The 18,892-nt window shown below is 45.0% G+C and overlaps 1 protein-coding gene across 1 annotated transcript in view; it reads right to left on the bottom strand.

The window, feature by feature from the left end:
* Positions 1-18,892, bottom strand: part of LOC100773619 (tetratricopeptide repeat protein 41) — a 69,469-nt gene that overhangs the window by 25,607 nt on the left and 24,970 nt on the right. Inside the window, exons 7-11 of the mRNA XM_035451785.1 lie at positions 17,986-18,418; positions 14,997-15,236; positions 11,544-11,742; positions 10,084-10,262; positions 3,832-3,971 (exon numbers count right to left, since the gene is read on the bottom strand). Coding sequence (XP_035307676.1) covers positions 3,832-3,971; positions 10,084-10,262; positions 11,544-11,742; positions 14,997-15,236; positions 17,986-18,418 — 1,191 coding nt within the window. The remainder of the gene's footprint in view (positions 1-3,831; positions 3,972-10,083; positions 10,263-11,543; positions 11,743-14,996; positions 15,237-17,985; positions 18,419-18,892) is intronic.

Here is an 18,892-nt window from a genome sequence, read left to right as displayed (position 1 = left end):
TCCTGATGGACAGAGTGAGTTCCAGGACAGGCTCCAAAGCTACAGAGAAACCCTGCCTCGAAAAATCAAAGTCTGTCTGTCTGTCCGTCTGTCTGTCTGTCTGTCTGTCTGTCTCTCTCTCTCTCTCTCTCTGTCTCTCTCTCTCTCTCTGTCTCTCTCTCTCTCTCTCTCTCTCTCTCTCTCTCTCTCTCTCTCTGTGTGTGTGTGTGTGTGTGTGTGTGTGTGTGTGTGTGTGTTAAGCACAAGGGAGAAAAAGAGGCACCCAGGAAATACCAGACATATCCAAGCATGGGTACAGGTATCTCAAAGGACAGTTATGCTTGGCACTTTACAATAGGTACATAGGATTTCGGCAGCTTTCAAGTTACATCTGTAAAGGTTATTAAGACACTCATTTTGGTGATGGTGGTGGTGCTACTACATTGCTCAAAGAGCAAGTGTTCTTTGTCACGACAAATGGTTATGAGAATGCTGTTGAAAATGATAGATACATGTCAGAACTTGAAGTTTCAAGACAGTCTGAGCCTACACAGGCACAAATGCCTTAAGGAACCAGGAGTGTCATAACTCAAGGTTACATGTTATTCTAGTCCCCAAGTACTCTCTGAGGACGTAGGAGAACACTGTTTCTGTGTTCCTTATCAGTGATATTTGAAGTTCCTGGCTCAGATAGCTGAAAAGCTAAGTCATTGCAGTGTGAAGGGTTCCTCTCTTCAAGACTGAGTCCTCACTAATCTGACCTTCTCTTCTGTCCCAAGTCAAAGCCTACCCTGAAAGCTGTCTTAAATATGTGTTAGGATTAGCCTGAAAATAACAAAACCCAAAACTTAAAAAGTACCTCAGTTTCCCTCAAGTGTAAATAAGAAACTAGGTGGCCTAGAATCTCAAATACCCAGGCTCTTGTTGCCTCACTCCATGACCCTTCCTGACTTCCCTCCATTCTCAAGGACACTTCTCAGTCTAAAATAGATGTCCTACCTCCAGCTATCATAGGCACAAGATCAAACAGCAGGAAGAAAGGCAGGCATGTGAACTGAACTATATCCTCCCATAGTCCCTGCCAAAACCCTTCCCGAAGAGGGATGGCATTGGGAGGGAAAACAGGGGAGGTTGTGAATGTTCTAGTTAGGGTTACTACTGCTGTATGAAACATCATGACCAAAGCAAGTAAGTTTTTGTCAGGATTAGCCTCAAAGTAACAAAACCCCCAAACTAACAAGTGAAAAGTAAGGGACTAGGTGGGAGCAAAGGGGTCATTTGGCTTACACTTCTGCTGTTCATCACTGATGCCAAGTCAGGACAGAAACCTGCAGGCAGGAGCTGAGGCAGAGGCCATGGCTGGTTCTGCTTACTGGCTTGCTCCCCATGGCTTTCCCAGGTTGCTATCATATAGAATCCAAGGATCACCAGTGTTCAGATGGCACCATCCACAATGGGCTGGGCCCATTGATCACTTATTAAGAAAATGCCCTATGGGCTCTTATGGAGCCATTTTCTCAGCTGAGGTTCCCTCCTTTTAGATAACTCTAGCTGGCATCAAATTGACATAAGACTAACCAGAAAAAGGGGGGGTGAATGTCCTTCTAAAAGGGGCCCCAAAGTTCCCTCACCCCTTTCCTCTACTTGAAAACACAGCAAGAGCATGGCTGTCTATGAACTGGAATGCAGACCCTCACCAGACATCAACTCCATTAGCAGCTTGGTTTAGGCTTCCCATCCCAGGCCATGAAGAGTCTGTTATTTAATGCACTCAAGCTGTAACTACCCCAGCAAAAGTGAAGGTATTTTCATGACACACTTGTTCCCCTTTCTTTGGCTATCAGGTTATTAAGATGATGGTCCCCAAATAATTGGAGTTTCCCCCAGGAACCTCATGCTAGTGGGGAAGGGTGTGAAGCCCTGGTGTCAGCCAGAGGGAGAAAGTTCTGACACAATTCTGACCACTTGGCAGGACATATGGATTGGGAAAGAATGACAAGTCAGAGATGGCCAAGACCACATCTTATCTAGGCCTGCCTGCTTAGATAGAAATGCCTTATACTCTCTGTAAACATGAGCCTCATGTCAGGGTCCCAAAGATGAACTTGAAGTGACTGGACCTCACAATTCTTCCTCTCCACAATATGGGCACACTGGGTTAGCCTCCTTTCTCAGTGTGCCTGGAAACCTCTCATCATTTCCATGAACACTGCACTGGTCCCAACTTGGGTATGTGCTCATCTTCAGAAAGCCTGGGATGTAATCTGTTTCCATACAGTCAGGAGGAACAGCTATTGGGAAATCACAGTCTGGGTTGCTTGTCATTTTGCCTCCTCCTTTGTTTAAAGACTTTGGTTTTTATTTATATTTATGTGAATGCATCCACGTGAACTTATGCCATATGTGCAGGTGCCCATGGAAACTAGAAGAGGGTGTCAGATCCCTTGGAACTGCTGGGAACCAAACCCAGTCCTCTGAAAGAGCAGCAAGCACTCTTAACTACTAAGCCATCTCTCCAGTCCCTCCATTTAAAGGTAATTTTGTTGTCAGTATAGTGGCACACATCTTATTCCCAGCACTTAGGAGGCAGAGTCAGGCAGATCTCTGCAAATGCAAGGCTGGCCTGGTCTACATTGTGATTTCCAGGATAGTTAGGGCTACAGAGACAGACCTTGTCTCAAAAACAACCTCCTCAAAAGAAACTGTATTACATTTGTGTGTGTGTGTGTGTGTGTGTGTGTGTGTGTGTGTGTGTGTGTGTGTGTGTACCATGATGTACATGGGTGGCCAGAGGACAGCTTGCCTTGCCTTGCAGGAGACAGTTCTCCCTTCCATCATGTGAGTTCCAGGGATTGAATTCAAGTCATTAGGCTTGGCTGCAAGAGCCTTTAACCCACAAAGCCATCTCACCAGCCACAGCCTGTTCTTTCAAATTTCAAATTAACCGTGTTTTCCCTCATTTCCCTCCCTCATTCCTACCCTGAAGGAAGAGAAGCCTAAGCTCCTTCCGAAGGACCTGCCTCTAGCCTCAGTCTGCATGTCTGTCCCCCACTGCAGCCTCCTTACAATCTGTTGCACAACCATCCTTCTACCAGGTTCATTTCCTGCCCCACATAAACACACCTATTCTGGATCAAACTTGACCTGAACTGCCTACTCTCCTAACTTTTTTATCTTTCTCCTTGAAGCTTCTCAAACAGGCCCATGTGTGTGCAGCTTCCCCATTTCATTCTTAAAATTCTTCTCAGGGTTATCTCAGACACCTACTTAGCAGATCAGAGGGCCTGTTGTCAGTCCTCATTTACATGTCACTTTACAGGTAACATTATGAGTAAACTTCTCATTACATTCAGTAAAGCCAAAAGTTCATGGTTTAGAAAAAACAAAATCAAGAAATAATTAATCAGACTTCTACGTCATGTCTCTCCATGGAAGTGACATGTCTCGGGCCACTGTAATTCCATTTCCTCCCACAGCGATACCTATCTGCAGATGTCACTCTTCAATAACTACTGTTTATTGGAGCTTGGTGTTATTGATGTACAGCTGAGGTGTGGATTAAAATTGTAGCCTCCTCAGAGGCAGGCAGATCTCTGTGAGTTTGAGGCCAGCCTGGTCTATACAGTGAGCTCCAGGACAGGCTCCAAAGCTACAGAGAAACCCTGTCTCAAAACACAAAAACAAAACAAAACAAAACAAAACAAAAATTGTAACCTCCTCTTTGGTGAACAAATCCACTGACTCTCCCCTAACTTGTATAGGAAGTAAAGTTCAAAGGAACAAAGGTCAATGATGTCTGGAAGAACACGGAAGGAATACAGTTGTAGGATGTGATTCTTTTCCTCACTTTACCTGTAGTAGCATGTCCTCAACACTCAAGAACAGCCTTTCTGCTTCATTGGTCTTGCCCATGAGTTTCAGGAAACTTCCAATAAAGAGTATCATCCTGCATTTATCAGCGACAGTAACCTGAGAGAGGCTGCATTCCAGGACTAGAACAGGAAGAAAGCAAACAGGCCTGAAGCACACTGGGAAGACGAAACTACCTATGTCTCACCCTGCTCCAGGGTTCCACACCTGCATTTCTCATCCTTTTGTCGGCGGTGATTGGTGGTTTTCTTTGTCTTTGTTTGTGACAAGTTCTTTTGGGTTTTGGCAGATAATGTCTATAGCCCAGGTTAGCCTTGAAGTAACAATCCCCTACCTTTGCCTCCAAAGTGCTGGGATCATAGACACATACCATCACATCTGGCTACAATTTCTTGTTCAAGACACCAGCAGATTTTATTACAGATATTGGCAAATACTTTAAATGATGACATAAAAGTCTATAATGGTATTATACAAACTTGTATAAATGTTAAAATCTAAAGAGTTAAACAATTATATAGCTCTGGGGTAGTTTGAATGTAATTGGCCCCCATAAACTCATAGGGAGTGGCACTAAGTAGGTATGGCTTTGTTGAAGTAGGTATGACCTTTTTGGAGGAAGTGTGTCACTGTGGGGTGGGATTTGAGATTTCCTATGCTCAACGTGTTTGAATCCACTTCCTGTTGCCTTCTGAACGAGATGCAGTCAACACCAACTCTCCCTGCATGCTGCTGTGCTCCCCACCATGATGATAATAGACTGAACCTCTGAAACTGTAAGCCACCTTGTAAGAGTTGTCATGGTCATGGTGTCTCTTCACAGCAACAGAAACCCTAGCTAAGACAAGTTCAATCCATGTATTGTTATAATTTGTGTTTTGCAATGATTTTTCTCAGGAAAAAAAAGAAAAACAACTTAATGTTGCTTACACAATTCTGCCCTCTGTTACAACTATCATAAATTGCTAGATTAAACAGAAAGAAAATGTTAGAAATGTCAGCCAGGCCTGGAGAACACAGGCAGGCCTGTAAACCCCACTACTCAGAAGGCTGAGTTGGGAAGGTCACAAGTTCAAGGTCAATGAGGACAATGGCAGAGTTTAAGGACAACCTGGGCAATTTCATGAGACCTTGTCTCAAAATAAAAAGTAAAGAATGTTGGGCATGTGGGCTGGCTGAAGACGCCCAGGCTCACCTGGGTCCTCATGGCCTGGGCTAGATGAAGACATCCACAAGCCTTGTGGCACCTGGCATGTTGACATCGTTATGATGAGCAAATATATGGTGGAGAATTAGGAACAAAAGAGGAACAGACTGTTCATGCGTTGTGGAAAGAGGCAGAACTTCAGAAGCAAAGGCAGTGGGAATAGCTGATGTAGGTAGCCTGCTTGCCATGATGATGTCTGGGGCCATACTGCCTGCACTGCCACTGGGGCCATGGTCTGGGTCAGTGGCCTACAGCAGCCAGGGCCTGAGTTGATGTTTGTGGCTCCTGTTACCACAGACAGCCATAGGAACCATGGGTGGTGAAATCCAAGGGCTGTGCTAAGCCAGCACTGCCCTTCACTGGCCCTGGGAGAGCTGCCCCTGCCCCTTGCTAGCTACTGCAGCAGAAGAGCTGGTCCTGCCCTTCAGAGGGAACTGGCCCCCACTTGGGAGAGATGGCCCCACCCCTCACCATGAGCATGAGAAAGCTGACCCTGACAGCATGGGTGTAGAGCTGGCTCCGCCCCTTGCCTGAAGTGGGCAGTCCTAGCTGCCCAGACTCAACAAATCAGCTACCACTCAGACCCACATCCAGCTCTTTGAGTTGGCCCACTCCAGCAGCTACCCCATCTATGACCTGCCAGAGTGTGTGGAGGGACTGGTCTTGTGGAACCATGCAGCAGGATCTCCATGACTCCAGGCAACAGCAGGGTATCTGAGAGGAGTTTCAGTGAGGGTTCAGTACTGACGGCGTCCCAGAACTCACTGCAATGAACACTTGCAAGTAAAGCCAAGTGGACAAAGGGGCACACTGCATGACACCCTGCAGCTCCCAATGCCACTGGGATGAGTGAAGAAGTGTTGGAGAGGCAGGAAAGATGGAGGAGCAAAGAGGTTTTTCTGTTTGTTTTGTTTAATTAATATTTTTAATTTGGTTTTTTGGGGGGATACTATGTGGGTGCGAGATAGATATGGAGGGACTGAGAAGTCAGTAGGATTGGGGTATATGATGTGAAATTCCCAAAGAATTCATAAAAATTATGTCTAAGAAAAGGTTAAGCATGTAGCATAATGATAGAACATTTGCATAGCACATGCAGAAGCACTACGAAAAGCAATAAAAAGGAACAAAATAGGGATACACACTTGTGTTTGCATGCCATTATATACAAAGAAGAACAAGTAAAATCAGCTGAGCAGTGGTGTCGCAAGCCTTTAATCCCAGCACTCCAGAGGCAAAGGCAGGTCTGTGAGTTCCAGACCAGCCAGGTCTACAAGAGCTAGTTCCAGGACAGCCTTCAAAGCCACAGAGAAACCCTGCCTCAAAACCCACTCCCCTCAAAAAAAAAAAAAAAAAACATGTAAAATCTTTGACTCATGGTTGACAGCGTTGGCACTGTTCAACCTTCTCTCATGTGCTCTAAGACATTGGTTCTCACCTTGCCATCCATGCATCACCCTGTGACCCCTTAACACAGTTCCTCATGCTATGGTGACTCCCTGGCCATAAAGTTATTTTGTTGCTACTTTATTACTGTAATGTTTCTCCTGTTAGTAAATATCTAATATACAACCCCAAGAACTGCTGTTCTAGGATTTAAACTTCCTACATGTTTGTTTATTTCAAATGACTGGATCTAATGTCATTACAAATGATTGCTGGTTCATTGGTTGTTGCGTGTGACCTGCATGCTTCTTACAATCATGCACAGAGTAAACATGTACTGAGTACCTACTGTGGGTCAGACAGTATTCTAACGTCTAAGAAAGCAGACTGCATCCCCCATGACTGCAGAGTAGCTGGGAACTAATGTACTTCAGGTCAGAGGGCAAAAGCACAAACAGTCTTGGAAACAGATGCAGAGGGCTGAAGTCAAAGCTGTTTGTCCAAAGTAACCAGAAAGCAAAGGGTTTGCGACTAGAAGGGCCAAAGACTGGAAACAGGAAATGGAAATGCCTCAGAACCACAACAGCTGTTTAGAGCAGGTAACAGGTGAGGAAGAACAGTGGAGGATGTGGGGATTTTGCATTCCAAGGAGATTAGAAGGTTCAGATGCCTGTCAAGGGTTCAGATTTGAATGGCGAATGTTGTGAATGAAAATTTCTAAAAAGAGGCTGTGTCTGGGTGTGAATGAAAAGCTCCTGGAAGAAGTCTATGTCCCCAGACTGAAGGGCCAGTGGAATTTCAGTACAATGGAGAGACTGGAATTTTGCAGGTTCTGGGCTAATTACTTTATTCTGGGCTAGGGTTAGCCTTCCAGAACAGCCACTCAACATGAACTAACACCTTGTTTAAAAGCCTCTTAGAAGCTATTATCTTGGCGGAACACTAGCCTCTACCAATCCAAGAATTAAGAGTGTCATCAGGTGTCATCTTGGGCCTACAGGACACCTGCCCCTATCTCCTTGTACCTCCCTCTTTGATATGCCCACCAATGCAGTTTAAACTTCCCTTGATTTATGGCTTTCTTTGTTCTGTAAGACTACAAAAACTTCATGAAACTGCTCCCATGTTGGAACATGGAATTTGGAGTAACCTAACTCTGTGTTTCCAGGCCATTGCCACTCAAAATACCTCCAAAATAAACTATCTTTTATTCCCTGAAGATGAGAGCTGTGGTTTGTACGTCAACATGTCCACCCTGCTTTTACCAATCACTTCACCAAGAAATCATCATGAAACCTGCCTCCCACTGACCACATCTTCATGTTTACCCACTCAGCACTACACAAAAGAGATGAGAAAATCGTTTTTCTCATTATAAAACTAATACTTTCTGGCCTTTCTCCACTCTCATCCTTTGAGAGTGTAATAACCTGTAATAACCTTTACCTACAGAGAGAGAGAGAGAGAGAGAGAGAGAGAGAGAGAGAGAGAGAGAGAGAGTACAATTAGAACATGATAAAATGTACAAAGAAACATAACCAGGTTGTGGTGGTGCACGCCTTTAATCCCAGCACTAGGGAAGCAGAGGTAGGTCTCCCTCTGTGAGTTTGAGGCCAGCCTGGTCTACAAAGTAAGTTCTAGGACAGCCAGGGCTACACAGAGAAACCCAGTCTTGGACGTGTGTGTGTGTGTGTGTGTGTGTGTGTGTGTGTGTGTGTGTGTGTGTGTATGTACATTTAAAGAGTACTCAGAACTGCACCAAAGATCTTGCTATTGCCAAATACACTTCTAACTTTTTTTGTGTATAAATGCGCGCGCGCGCACACACACACACACACACACACACACACACACACACACACACACACACCCCTGTTGCTGGATATTTGTTCACACTGGCACTCCAAGGCTGATAATAAAGTTTACTTTGAATCAGGGGGCAGCTTTAGCAACTAGCTGACAAGACTTAGCCATAGATGTTTTGGAGGACCCAGGATACAGATAGGGAGACATACATAGTTGTAGGGAGGACTTAGAAAGATTTGTGGACTTTTTTAGATCGGAGATAGATAGAGAGAGAAGGTTGTTGGTCACTTCAATGCTTCTCTGATCAATCAGGTTTTTACCCTGATATAGTACTCCCAAATTTTATGTAATAATAGAACAATATAAGAAAATGCTTCACACATCCTTTTAAAAAATTGAATTGTGGGATCTTCTCCAAACCCAGGAATGAGGAGATCATCAAAGAGCAGCTCTCTGGCCTGAGACCACCTTCAATAGCACTGCCAGGCCTGGGTCATGGAAGGAGGAAGCACAGCCATCAGAGGATAGAGGGGACACACAACAATTAGTTTTATATATTTAATCTGAGGCACTGAAGGTGTGAACAAACACTTCAGAGAACCAGCTTCGTGTGTCTGTGAATAAAAACTCCCAAGAGGAATCTGTCTGCAGATGTTGATTGGCTGATTAGAATCTCAGTACTGTGGAGAGGTTAGAATGCTACAGGTCCAGAGGTCAACCATCTTATCTTGGGCTAGCTGCAACACTCCAGGACAGCCATCCTCTGCCCACCTCTGTGCCTGAACTAACATATTGTGAGTAACAGATTAAAACCTATTGGAATCTATGAACTTAGCAAAACACTAGTTTCCAGCACTCCTACAGCCAAGAATGTCATCAGACAGCATTGGCCTATAGAAATGTTCCCCATCTTGTTGTAATTGCTTCTCTGGTGTGCTTTAAACTTCCTATGACTTATGGCTTTCTTTGTTCTGTAAAACTAGAAAAGGCCGAGTGGTGGTGATGCACGCCTTTAATCCCAGCACTCAGGAGGCAGAGGCAGGCAGATCTTTGTGAGTTCGAGACCAGGCCTCATCTACAGAGTGAGTGCCAGGATAGGCTCCAAAGATACACAGAGAAACCCTGTCTCGAGAAAAAAAAAAAAAAAGTTTTGGAAAACTGCTTCCACGCTAGAACATGAAATTTAGGGTAACCTAAATCTGTATTCCCAGGCCATGGTCACTCCAATGGCTCCAGAATAAACATTCCTTTTAAGATGGAAAGCTGTTGATCAAGAAATAATCCTAATACTGGTGGTGCAAGGCTATAGAGAGAGATAGACTGCTTACCTGGCATGCCCTGGGTTCTGGTTGAGTTCCCAGTGCTACAGAAAACAAAACAAAGAATGCTACCAGTGTCATGAAAAGCAGGGGACTCTGCTCCTCCAAAAGGAGATAAAGAAGGCCTTAGGGGTGGGCCTTGAGGAAGTATAGACAGAAAGGAACACTAAGAGAAAACTCTAGAAAACTGCCGGAGAGAGGAGAGAGGGAGAGAGAGAGAGAGAGAGAGAGAGAGAGAGAGAGAGAGAGAGAGAGAGAGAGAGCCATTTCAACATTAGGCCTTCCTGACCCCTTGTTTCCAGAGACCCTTGTCTTAAACTGTGAGGAGGAGTAATGGGAGACTGAAGTCCCACTCCGGACTCATGGAAAGAAACAGCAGAGCATTGACTTAGGGACATTTTCTATCCCAGAAAAAGACTCAGCAACACTGGAGTACCCGAGAGCATGGTCAGCACACTGCTGCTGGAGTACCTGACTGAGAGTGTGGACGTGGACGGTGCACTGTTGCTGACGTACCTGAGAGCATGTGTTGCTTCTTTATTTTCTGGTACTGCTTTGCTTCTATCTTGGAAACGGACAGTAGAAAAGCCTCAGATACATCATAGCCAGCTTCCAGTAGCACATCCCAGTAGTGGACAAGGTGCAGCCTGGTCCACAAACTCAGGTTGTGGGTTTTTGATATGAAATCTGTGATGCTTGTGACACACAATCATTTTAGTACTCATGCCTTGAAGGAAGCTATTCTTTTACTTCCCACATTTCACTAGCCTAGCCATAGCCTCCTCCATCCCCGGACAACCAGACCTAGGAGGACCTTGAACTTCTGATCTTCCTGCCTTGATCTCCCAAATGCTGGGATTACATATATGTGCCACCATGCCCAGTTTAAGCAACCAAACACAGGGCTTTACATATAACCAGAGTCTTAGCTAGGCAAACATTCTATCAACTGAGCTATATACCCCATGACACATAAACGTGTGTGTGTGTGTGTGTGTGTGTGTGTGTGTGTGTGTGTGTGTGTCCATGTGTCCCACAGAGTTTAATTAAGGTTGCTTGCATAAGCACAAGAGACAGGAGCATGGGTACATTATCAATGACTATACCACTGGAAAAAAAATGACACCCCTCCCCCAACAACCATTGACTGCCAAGAGCTTTGGGGAGAGGAGAGACCTTATGTTCCCTTCCCATCCATGGTAATATGTTGATGGGCCCAATCTTGTGCAGATAACTACAGTGCAGTGAGGGCATAAGTACAATGGCTACATCATGCCCCAAGATGTGTTCTGGCTACTCATGTCCCCATGGCTACCTATGTCCCTATCCTTGGCTCTTCCATTCTTTCTGTCCTCTCTTCCCTATTCACACTGGCCTGTAGGACAGCCAGTCCCATACACTCCTTAAAGCTTTGGCTGGCACCAGATAAATATGAACCTTTTCCTCTTCCATAGTTAGAGTCAATTCTCCCTATCTATTTAAGTATAGTAACTGTCTAGCTTTGAATCTCCCCCTCCCCCAATATGTGGAAAGCGAGAAGAGCTTAGTTAGGGCTGTGTCTTAGTCAAGGGCTATGACAGTGCCAGAGGCCAGAGGCAGGTGAGACCTCAATCAACTGACTGAGCTAATGCACGCAAGCAAAGGAAGGGAGCAGGAGAAGAAGGGAGAAAGAACAACAAGAGGATGAATCAAGAAAAGTGAGGACAAGGGCCCAGCACCAGCATGGCCATCTTTGGTCCTTTTCCGATTTCTTGGCCTTGTCCTGGTCTTTATGGAATGCCTGGAGGGATGCATATGGGGTGAAAGAGGAGAATGCTGTCATGCCAGGTAGATCAAATAGAGCATCCTGGGGGACCCACCACCATTAACGTGGAGTCCACACTAAGGTCCCATATGTGAATAAATGAACGTTTTGCTCAGGGAAGCCTTGTTGCTAATGTGACATCAACATCCCATATACGGCTAGCAGGACTTACCCAGGGCTCGTGACAAAGTCACACAGGCCTTCCCAACAGCCGCTCATCTTCATGTGCCATGGCAGCTCCTGATACACTCTCCAGAAAACGGTTTGCCGCTGGAAGTACCTCATCAAGACCTGGTGGAAACGCGTCTTCTTGTGATTCACAGGGCTCTGGGACGTGTTTGGACTGCTCTCTCTCACGGGGGTGATCACACCTATTCCAAAACCAATTGCAGCCTCACAGTTCGACTGTTTTAGTGGATTAAAATGCTATCATAAAAAATATAATAACTCCAATGCTATCAACAGGGAGGGAAAAGTCAAAGCCATCTTGCAGAGTGGTCTGTTACGGGACCAGCAGGAAAGTTCTTGATAAGCAAACATGAGGCCCGGAATGTGGGTCCCCAGAACCCGTACAAACACCAGGCAGAGGTGATGGTTCATCTGTAATCACAGCACTAGGGAGGAAGACCCAGGGTATCCCTGGAGCAGGCTAATTGGCCAGCTAGCAAAGCTAGCCAGATCCAGGAGTTATGGGTTTAAGTGAGAGACCCTGCCTCAATATATAATGTGAGAAGGAGTTAAAGAAGACATCTCATATCAACCTCTGGCTTCTACACACATGAACACACACACATTCACACACACATACACACACACACACACACACACATATGCACCCATGCACACACATGCACACATGCATGCACACCTGCACACACACACACCTGCATACACACATGAATGCACACACACACACACACACACACACACACAAAAAAACACACACGCGCACATCTGTGCACACACACACATATGCACATCTGTGCACACACAAATGAACACCTGCACATACACACATGCACACACACATGCACACATGCAGCCACAAATGCACATACACATGACCAAAAAAGTATATTATGCAACATTCTGATTTTCTACAGAAAATATATAAAGTTATGATTAAGGGTAAATGTGTGGACTTTTCATGTTGAGTTTCCCTCCCCCACTCCCACAAGGAAACACTTTCAACTAATTTTCTAATTTTTTCCTGTTTGTTTTAAGAAGTAGGAGTGCTGAACAGTGATGGTGCACACATTTTATCCCAGTACTCAGGAGGCAGAGACAGGTGGATCTCTGTGGGTTCAAGGCCAGCCTGGTCTACAGAGCTAGTTCCAGGGTAGCCAGAGTTACACAGAGAAACCCTGTCTTGAAAAACAATAATAAAAACAAAACAAAAAAGAAATAGGAGAGTGACAGTGTAGAAGGAACAGAAGGATAGTTAGACATATTAAGACATTATGGGGCTGGAGAGATGGCTCAGTGGTTAAGAGTACTGACTCTTCTTCCAGAGGTCCTGAGTTCAATTCCCAGCAACCACACAGTGGCTCACAACCACCTTGAATGAAATCTGGTGCCCTCTGCTGGCATGCAGGCACAAGACTATATACATAATAAGTAAATAAAATTGAAAAGAAAAAGAAAAAAAAAGATATTATGTATTTATTTTTATTTGGTGTATATAGATGTTTTGCCTGCATGTATGCTTGCACACCACATACATGCAGTGCCTATGGAGGTCAGAAAAGGGCATCGGATTCCCTAGACCTGGAGTTACAACAGTTGTTGGCTGCCATGTGCCTGCTGGAAGTCAAACTCAGGTCCTCTAGACGAGCTCTTAACCACTGAGCCATCTCTCCAGTCTACTGTTCTAGTTTCAGTACACACCACGGCTGCTGCCTAAATAAGCATTCTCCAGCATGTGATGGGGAGCATTTTGGGAGACCTGATTCTTCTTCCTGGATCTCTTCAGGGCCCAATGGTCACTGAGCAATCAAACAGGAGTGTGATGCTAAAGTCAGGAGTTTGCATCTTCATCTCCAAAGGGAAATGGTCCTGACAAATTACACTCAGTAACAAAGATCTCAAAAGCCTAGACTTTAGCTTGATCAGAGTCTGGTGAGGTCTATTCCTGAAAATCAAAATATTGCAAGTATTTTTACATTTTTTTCCTTGATACTTTTTCTTGCAAGATGAATGGAACATACACTAGATGGCACACCAAGCCCATGGTATCAGAAAAACTCACCAAGAAGAACCCACTGTTTAGCCTGCTTTTGTGCTGACATGGATTCCAAGTCACCCACATAGTTGGAGAGTTTGTGCTATTTTGTCAAATGTGTGCACATTTGATCTGGTGGGAATGAAATGCACATGAGACCCATAGAAGCAAAAGAAAACTCCCTCCTTCATTGTATGGAGAAGGCATTTTTGTGGGTGGTACATCAAGAAGGTAAGGTAGGAAGTGAGAGAGAGAAAAGTAAATGGGACAAATAGTATCCTGAGTCGTGTTAAACACAAAGGCTGAAATTACCAACATTTTAGACTGGGGTGTAGGTCACTATAGAATATGTGGTTAGCACACACAGGCCCTGGATTCAATGCCCAGCACACATGAAAAGGGAGGGGCTATAGGGTGTTGTAGATAACACCACTTTTCATTGTACCTTTTTACAAAATAGTCTCATGAGGAAGATAAGAATCCTCATATGACAAATGAAGCTACTTTTAAAAAAAAAAGTGCGACTACTCTCCTCTAACTTTGTACAGGATGGGAGGAAAGGTCTGCTCTGTGCTTAGAAATTGCAGCACACTTCTTACTGACAGACTTAGCCTTGAACGCTGTGAGCTAGTGTGACTTATAGTAGACTAGACTATGATACACTGACAACTGCTGATCTCAGTGGCTTCAGAGAACAAAGGTTTATTATGTCTGTTTTAGGACTGGGGACCTGAAACTAATCCAGGTTGGGGAATGCCAAACAGTCATACAGACCCAACCAACAAAGGTACTAGAGAACTGCCCCAATCAAATGGCTGCCAAGAAGAATGTCTGGGTAACAGATAGGATGCTATGTATGCACATGCTCCCATTACTCTCAAGTTAAATATCATGTTATCCTTATTTTGAAAGTGAGAAGCAGAGTTTAAAGGAGTTAAGCACTTTGCATAAGAAACTTTCAGTTCTGTAAGATTCCAAAGTCATTGCTCAAAATTTTGAGGGTGGGGGAATCTCCAGACAGGGTTTCTCTGTGTAGCCTTGGCTGTCCTGGAACTTGCTTTGTAGACTAGGCTGTTGTCAAACTAACAGAGATCGGCCTGCCTCTGTCCCCCGAGTGCTAGGATTAAAGGTGTGCACCACCACTGCCTGGAATAATTTTTTAATTATTTTTGGAAAATGGCAAGGTAATTTTCTGGAAGGAGCTAAGATAGACTCAGTCTGCTCCCTGAGGGAAGAACCCTTGAAGTGCTCAGCCATTGAAGTCAGTCTCCTTTAATTTGTGCAACTGATGTCCTACATAGTTACTCAGTCATGTCCACAAGAGAAATCATGCACATTTCCTCTTGAGTGTGACTGGCTCCTTCCCTTTAGCCCGAAAGCATTTTCACAGACTCAGCTCCTCACCCAGCAGCTTGTGCTCCACCGTAGTCCGTAGGGACTGGTGCTGGAAGCAGAGGAGGCCATTGGGTTTCTCCAGGATCCAGTGCTTGGTGGCGTTGCGGAAGGCTGCCCAGTGCACTGTAGTCACTTTTTGGTGGTTCCTGTAGCCCAGCATGTCCAAAAGCTGGAGCACTTCCTGCTCGGCCAGCCCACAATGTGAGATACACAACAGGCACAGCGCGTCTGCCACCCATCCACTCAGCCCTGTGCAGCCACGACAGTGGGGACAGAAACATGAGAGTCAGTGAGAGTGGGGTCCACTATGTAAGTAACCAGCATCACTCCCTCAGCCAAGGTAAGTACTGTAATGGCCCAGACTTACAAAGGAGTGACTGAGTGACCAAAGTCACCCACAACTAAGTGCTGAAAGGGAATTTGCATCCAGTCTACCTTCAGAGCCCTTGGTGTTAGCCACTATCTGCAGTGTCACAGCTAACAGGTACGATCACCCCACTGAGCATGCTGCCCAGTGGTGCCGGTTATGATGCAAGTGTATCTCCTTTACAAGTGTTTCCTTCACACCCACAGGCAACACTGAAGGGCCCCTTCAGCTTCTGTCCTATCACTGGCTATAAACGAGACCAGATCACAGAGAAACAAAGCACCAGGATCCACTACCTTTCATACATTGAAGGGACTTGTATCACCTCCTGTCTCCAGGTAAAAGCAGATCTGAAGCCCAGCTGATGAAGCTTCCCCTGAACTCAACTGAACTCAGCCAAGCTCTTCCTAGACCTGTGGCAGAGTTCCCTGGACCAGTCGGGATTGCTGGCCAGTGCTAAGGAAGCTATAGTCCCTGGAGTAAGAAGCCCTGGCTATACTGTGCAGTCTGGGGACATAGCTATATGGAATGGGTCAGATGGGGACATAGCTGCAGAGAATGGATCAGATGACCCCTGTGACTCATCCAGGGAACCTCACTTCCGCCCTATGGAGGTGTGGAGCACAGCAAACTTGACATCCATTTCTTTGATAGACTTGCAAAGTGTAGATCAGAAAATTGGGTGGGGCGCCGGGCGGTGCTGGCACACTCCTCTAATCACTTGGGAGGCAGAGGCAGGCGGATCTCTGTGAGTTCGAGACCAGCCTGGTCTACAAGAGCTAGTTCTAGGACAGCCTCCAAAGCCACAGAGAAACACTGTCTCAGAAAATCAAAAAAAAAAAAAAAAAAGGAGAGAGAAAGAAAGAAAGAAGAAAAGGAAATTGGGTGGGACAACACAGCTCAGTAGTAATCAATGTATCCTGTACTACTCATCCATTTCTCCAATCCTGTTCCAATCTAGGCTCCACAACCCGAAGAGAAGACTGATGCAGCAGAAACAAAACAAGGAAAGCATGTTTCAAACCAGACTTCATAGGCCTACAGCACAGACAACAGCCTGAGAGAATAAAAACTTTCAAAAGCCTGATTGTTTATATCATAAACAAATTCTAGAGTAAGTTGTTTACCACAAACAATAGACTCACAAGATGAGCTTTTTTCCTCACCTAGGAAGAAAGGAGCCATTGCAGAACTGAGAAAGATCCAGGAGAGAGTTGATGAGAAAATCAGGACTGAAGAAGCCAGGGGAGCCAGTGTGGTAGCACACACTTTTAGTTCCAGTACTTGGAGGCAAGAGCAGGTGGAGCTCTGTGAGTTGAAGTCCAGCCTGGACTACATAGCAAGTTCTGGACCAGACAGAACGACATATAGAGAGCAGGTCTCAAAAACAAGACAAAAGCCAGGATTAAGATTCTCTGTGGTGAGGATGAGGGACTGCACCAGCAGGGGGCAGCAGAGACAGAACAACCAAGAAAAGATGACAAAACACTGTGCTCCTAGAAGGAGCCACAAAAGGAAGGACACTTTAAGGACTTTGTGGTCCATTTGGGATCAACTCCCAATGCAGAAGACAACCAAAGACACACATGACCAAGGCTCCATCCAAGAGAAACATGGAAAGCATTTGAATTGCCAGACTTACGAGGCCCCATTGGCTGAAGACATGGAGAGTATACCTAAATTCACTGGATAGGCTTCAGCCCAAAGTAGGACCATGGGATAAAGACAGAGGTTTATACTGAGTTATAGAAACAATAAAAGTACACTTTTGCTGGGTGATGGTGGTACACACCTTTAATACTAACCCTTGGGAGGCAAAGGCAGGTGAATCTCAGAGAGTGGGAGACCAGCCTGGTCTACAGAGTGAGTTCCAGAACAGCCAGGACTGTTACACAGAGAAACACTGTCTCAAACAAACTAACCAACAAACAAACAAATAAAAGTACACTTTTTTCAGAGCTCTTAAAATTTTCAAATCTGTGCCTAATGCAGTTCTCTTTATAGTCAACACATCTCTCTAGACACAGTCACCAAATTTAGCCATAAGAAGAGATACCCAGTTAAATATGAATTTCAGATAAACCAAATTTTTAATATAGATATGCCCCCATGCAATATTTGGAACATATTTACTCTGAGAATTACTTGTTATTTTTCTGGAATCCAATTAGTGATTAACTGCATCCCATGAAATATCAGAGTCACATTTCTATCCTAACATTATTTTTAAAGATTTACTTTTTTGTTTATATGCGTCTGCATGAATTCACGTGCACTACATGAATACAGGTGCCTGCAGAGGCCAGAAGGCATCAGGTCTCCAGAAAATGAAGTTAGAGGTACCTGCGAGCCACCTGAAGTGGATGCTGGGAACCAAACTCAGGTCTTCTGCAAGGGCACTAAGCTCTCGGAACTGCTGAGGCGCTTCTCCAGCCCCCAGAATACCATCTTTTCTTTTTATATCCCTCCCCTAAAATATTACTTATTGTTGATCTGAAATTCAAATCTAATGAAGTCTTGTATTTCTAATGACAATTCCCTCCATAGACCCCTCTCCTGAGCAACTGTACACCACAGACCTTTTGTCCCTGTGGACTCCCACCAAGATATCAACACTGCCCAAACCTTTACCTGAAGCCACCGTTTCTATGGCCTCTTTGGGCTTCAGATTCCAACTATAATCTTCAACCCAGCGTTTCAGAATCAACTCCCAGAGTTCCTGGACAGAGGCCACCTCCAAGTACTCCCTCAGACATTGGAACTCGTTGCGGTAGATCCTGCACTCCTGCAGCTCGCTGGCTATGACAGTGAGCTTCAGAGGGTTCAGGTTTGGCTTCTTCCTCAAAATGGGTCTGCTCTGCTCAAAGCGCTCTTTGTCACGAGTGCAAAGATGCCGTTTGAAGATGCTGAACTTCGTGTCTTCATCCCCCATGCCCGAGAAATCCACAATCCGCACATCAGGGCGTGTGCACAGTGACTTGCAGGACAGACTGGAGGAGACGGTGCTCAGAATTAATTTACAATGGGGAGGGAGCGAGTGAGGCAGCCAGGAGAAGTCTTTCGCCTATTGGAGACATTTGAAAACTTCAAAGACCTTAAAATGACTTTGCTGATGGTTTTCAAACTTAGAGTAGATGGAATATTGGGTGTGAGTACAGGGAAATGGTGGGTTATGGTCACTAAGAGTAACTTGAATAGGGAAAGCATTAGGTAGCAAGAAATACAAATTCACACAGAATGAAACTGTATTTGGCTGATGCATCTATGATGAATCTAACAGTGCAAATCTGGACTCTTAAAAATAGATGTCCATTCCACAGATATACACTGGGCTGAAATCGGGAATTTAGTTGAAGAGAGGGAGGAATGAAGATCGAAGGGGTTTGTACCAGGTTGGAGAAACCCACAGGAACAGTTGGCCTGAACAAGGGCGAGCACATCGATCCCAGATGCTGTCGGGGAGGCCAGTACAATACTGATCCAGACCCCTGAACATGGATGTCAATAAGGAGGCCTCTGCACTCCAGGGAGCCTCTGG

This window comes from Cricetulus griseus (genome assembly GCF_003668045.3).
Source record: "Cricetulus griseus strain 17A/GY chromosome 1 unlocalized genomic scaffold, alternate assembly CriGri-PICRH-1.0 chr1_0, whole genome shotgun sequence".
NCBI classification, from domain to species: domain Eukaryota; kingdom Metazoa; phylum Chordata; class Mammalia; order Rodentia; family Cricetidae; genus Cricetulus; species Cricetulus griseus.
This window is presented reverse-complemented; position numbering and strand designations above follow the sequence as displayed.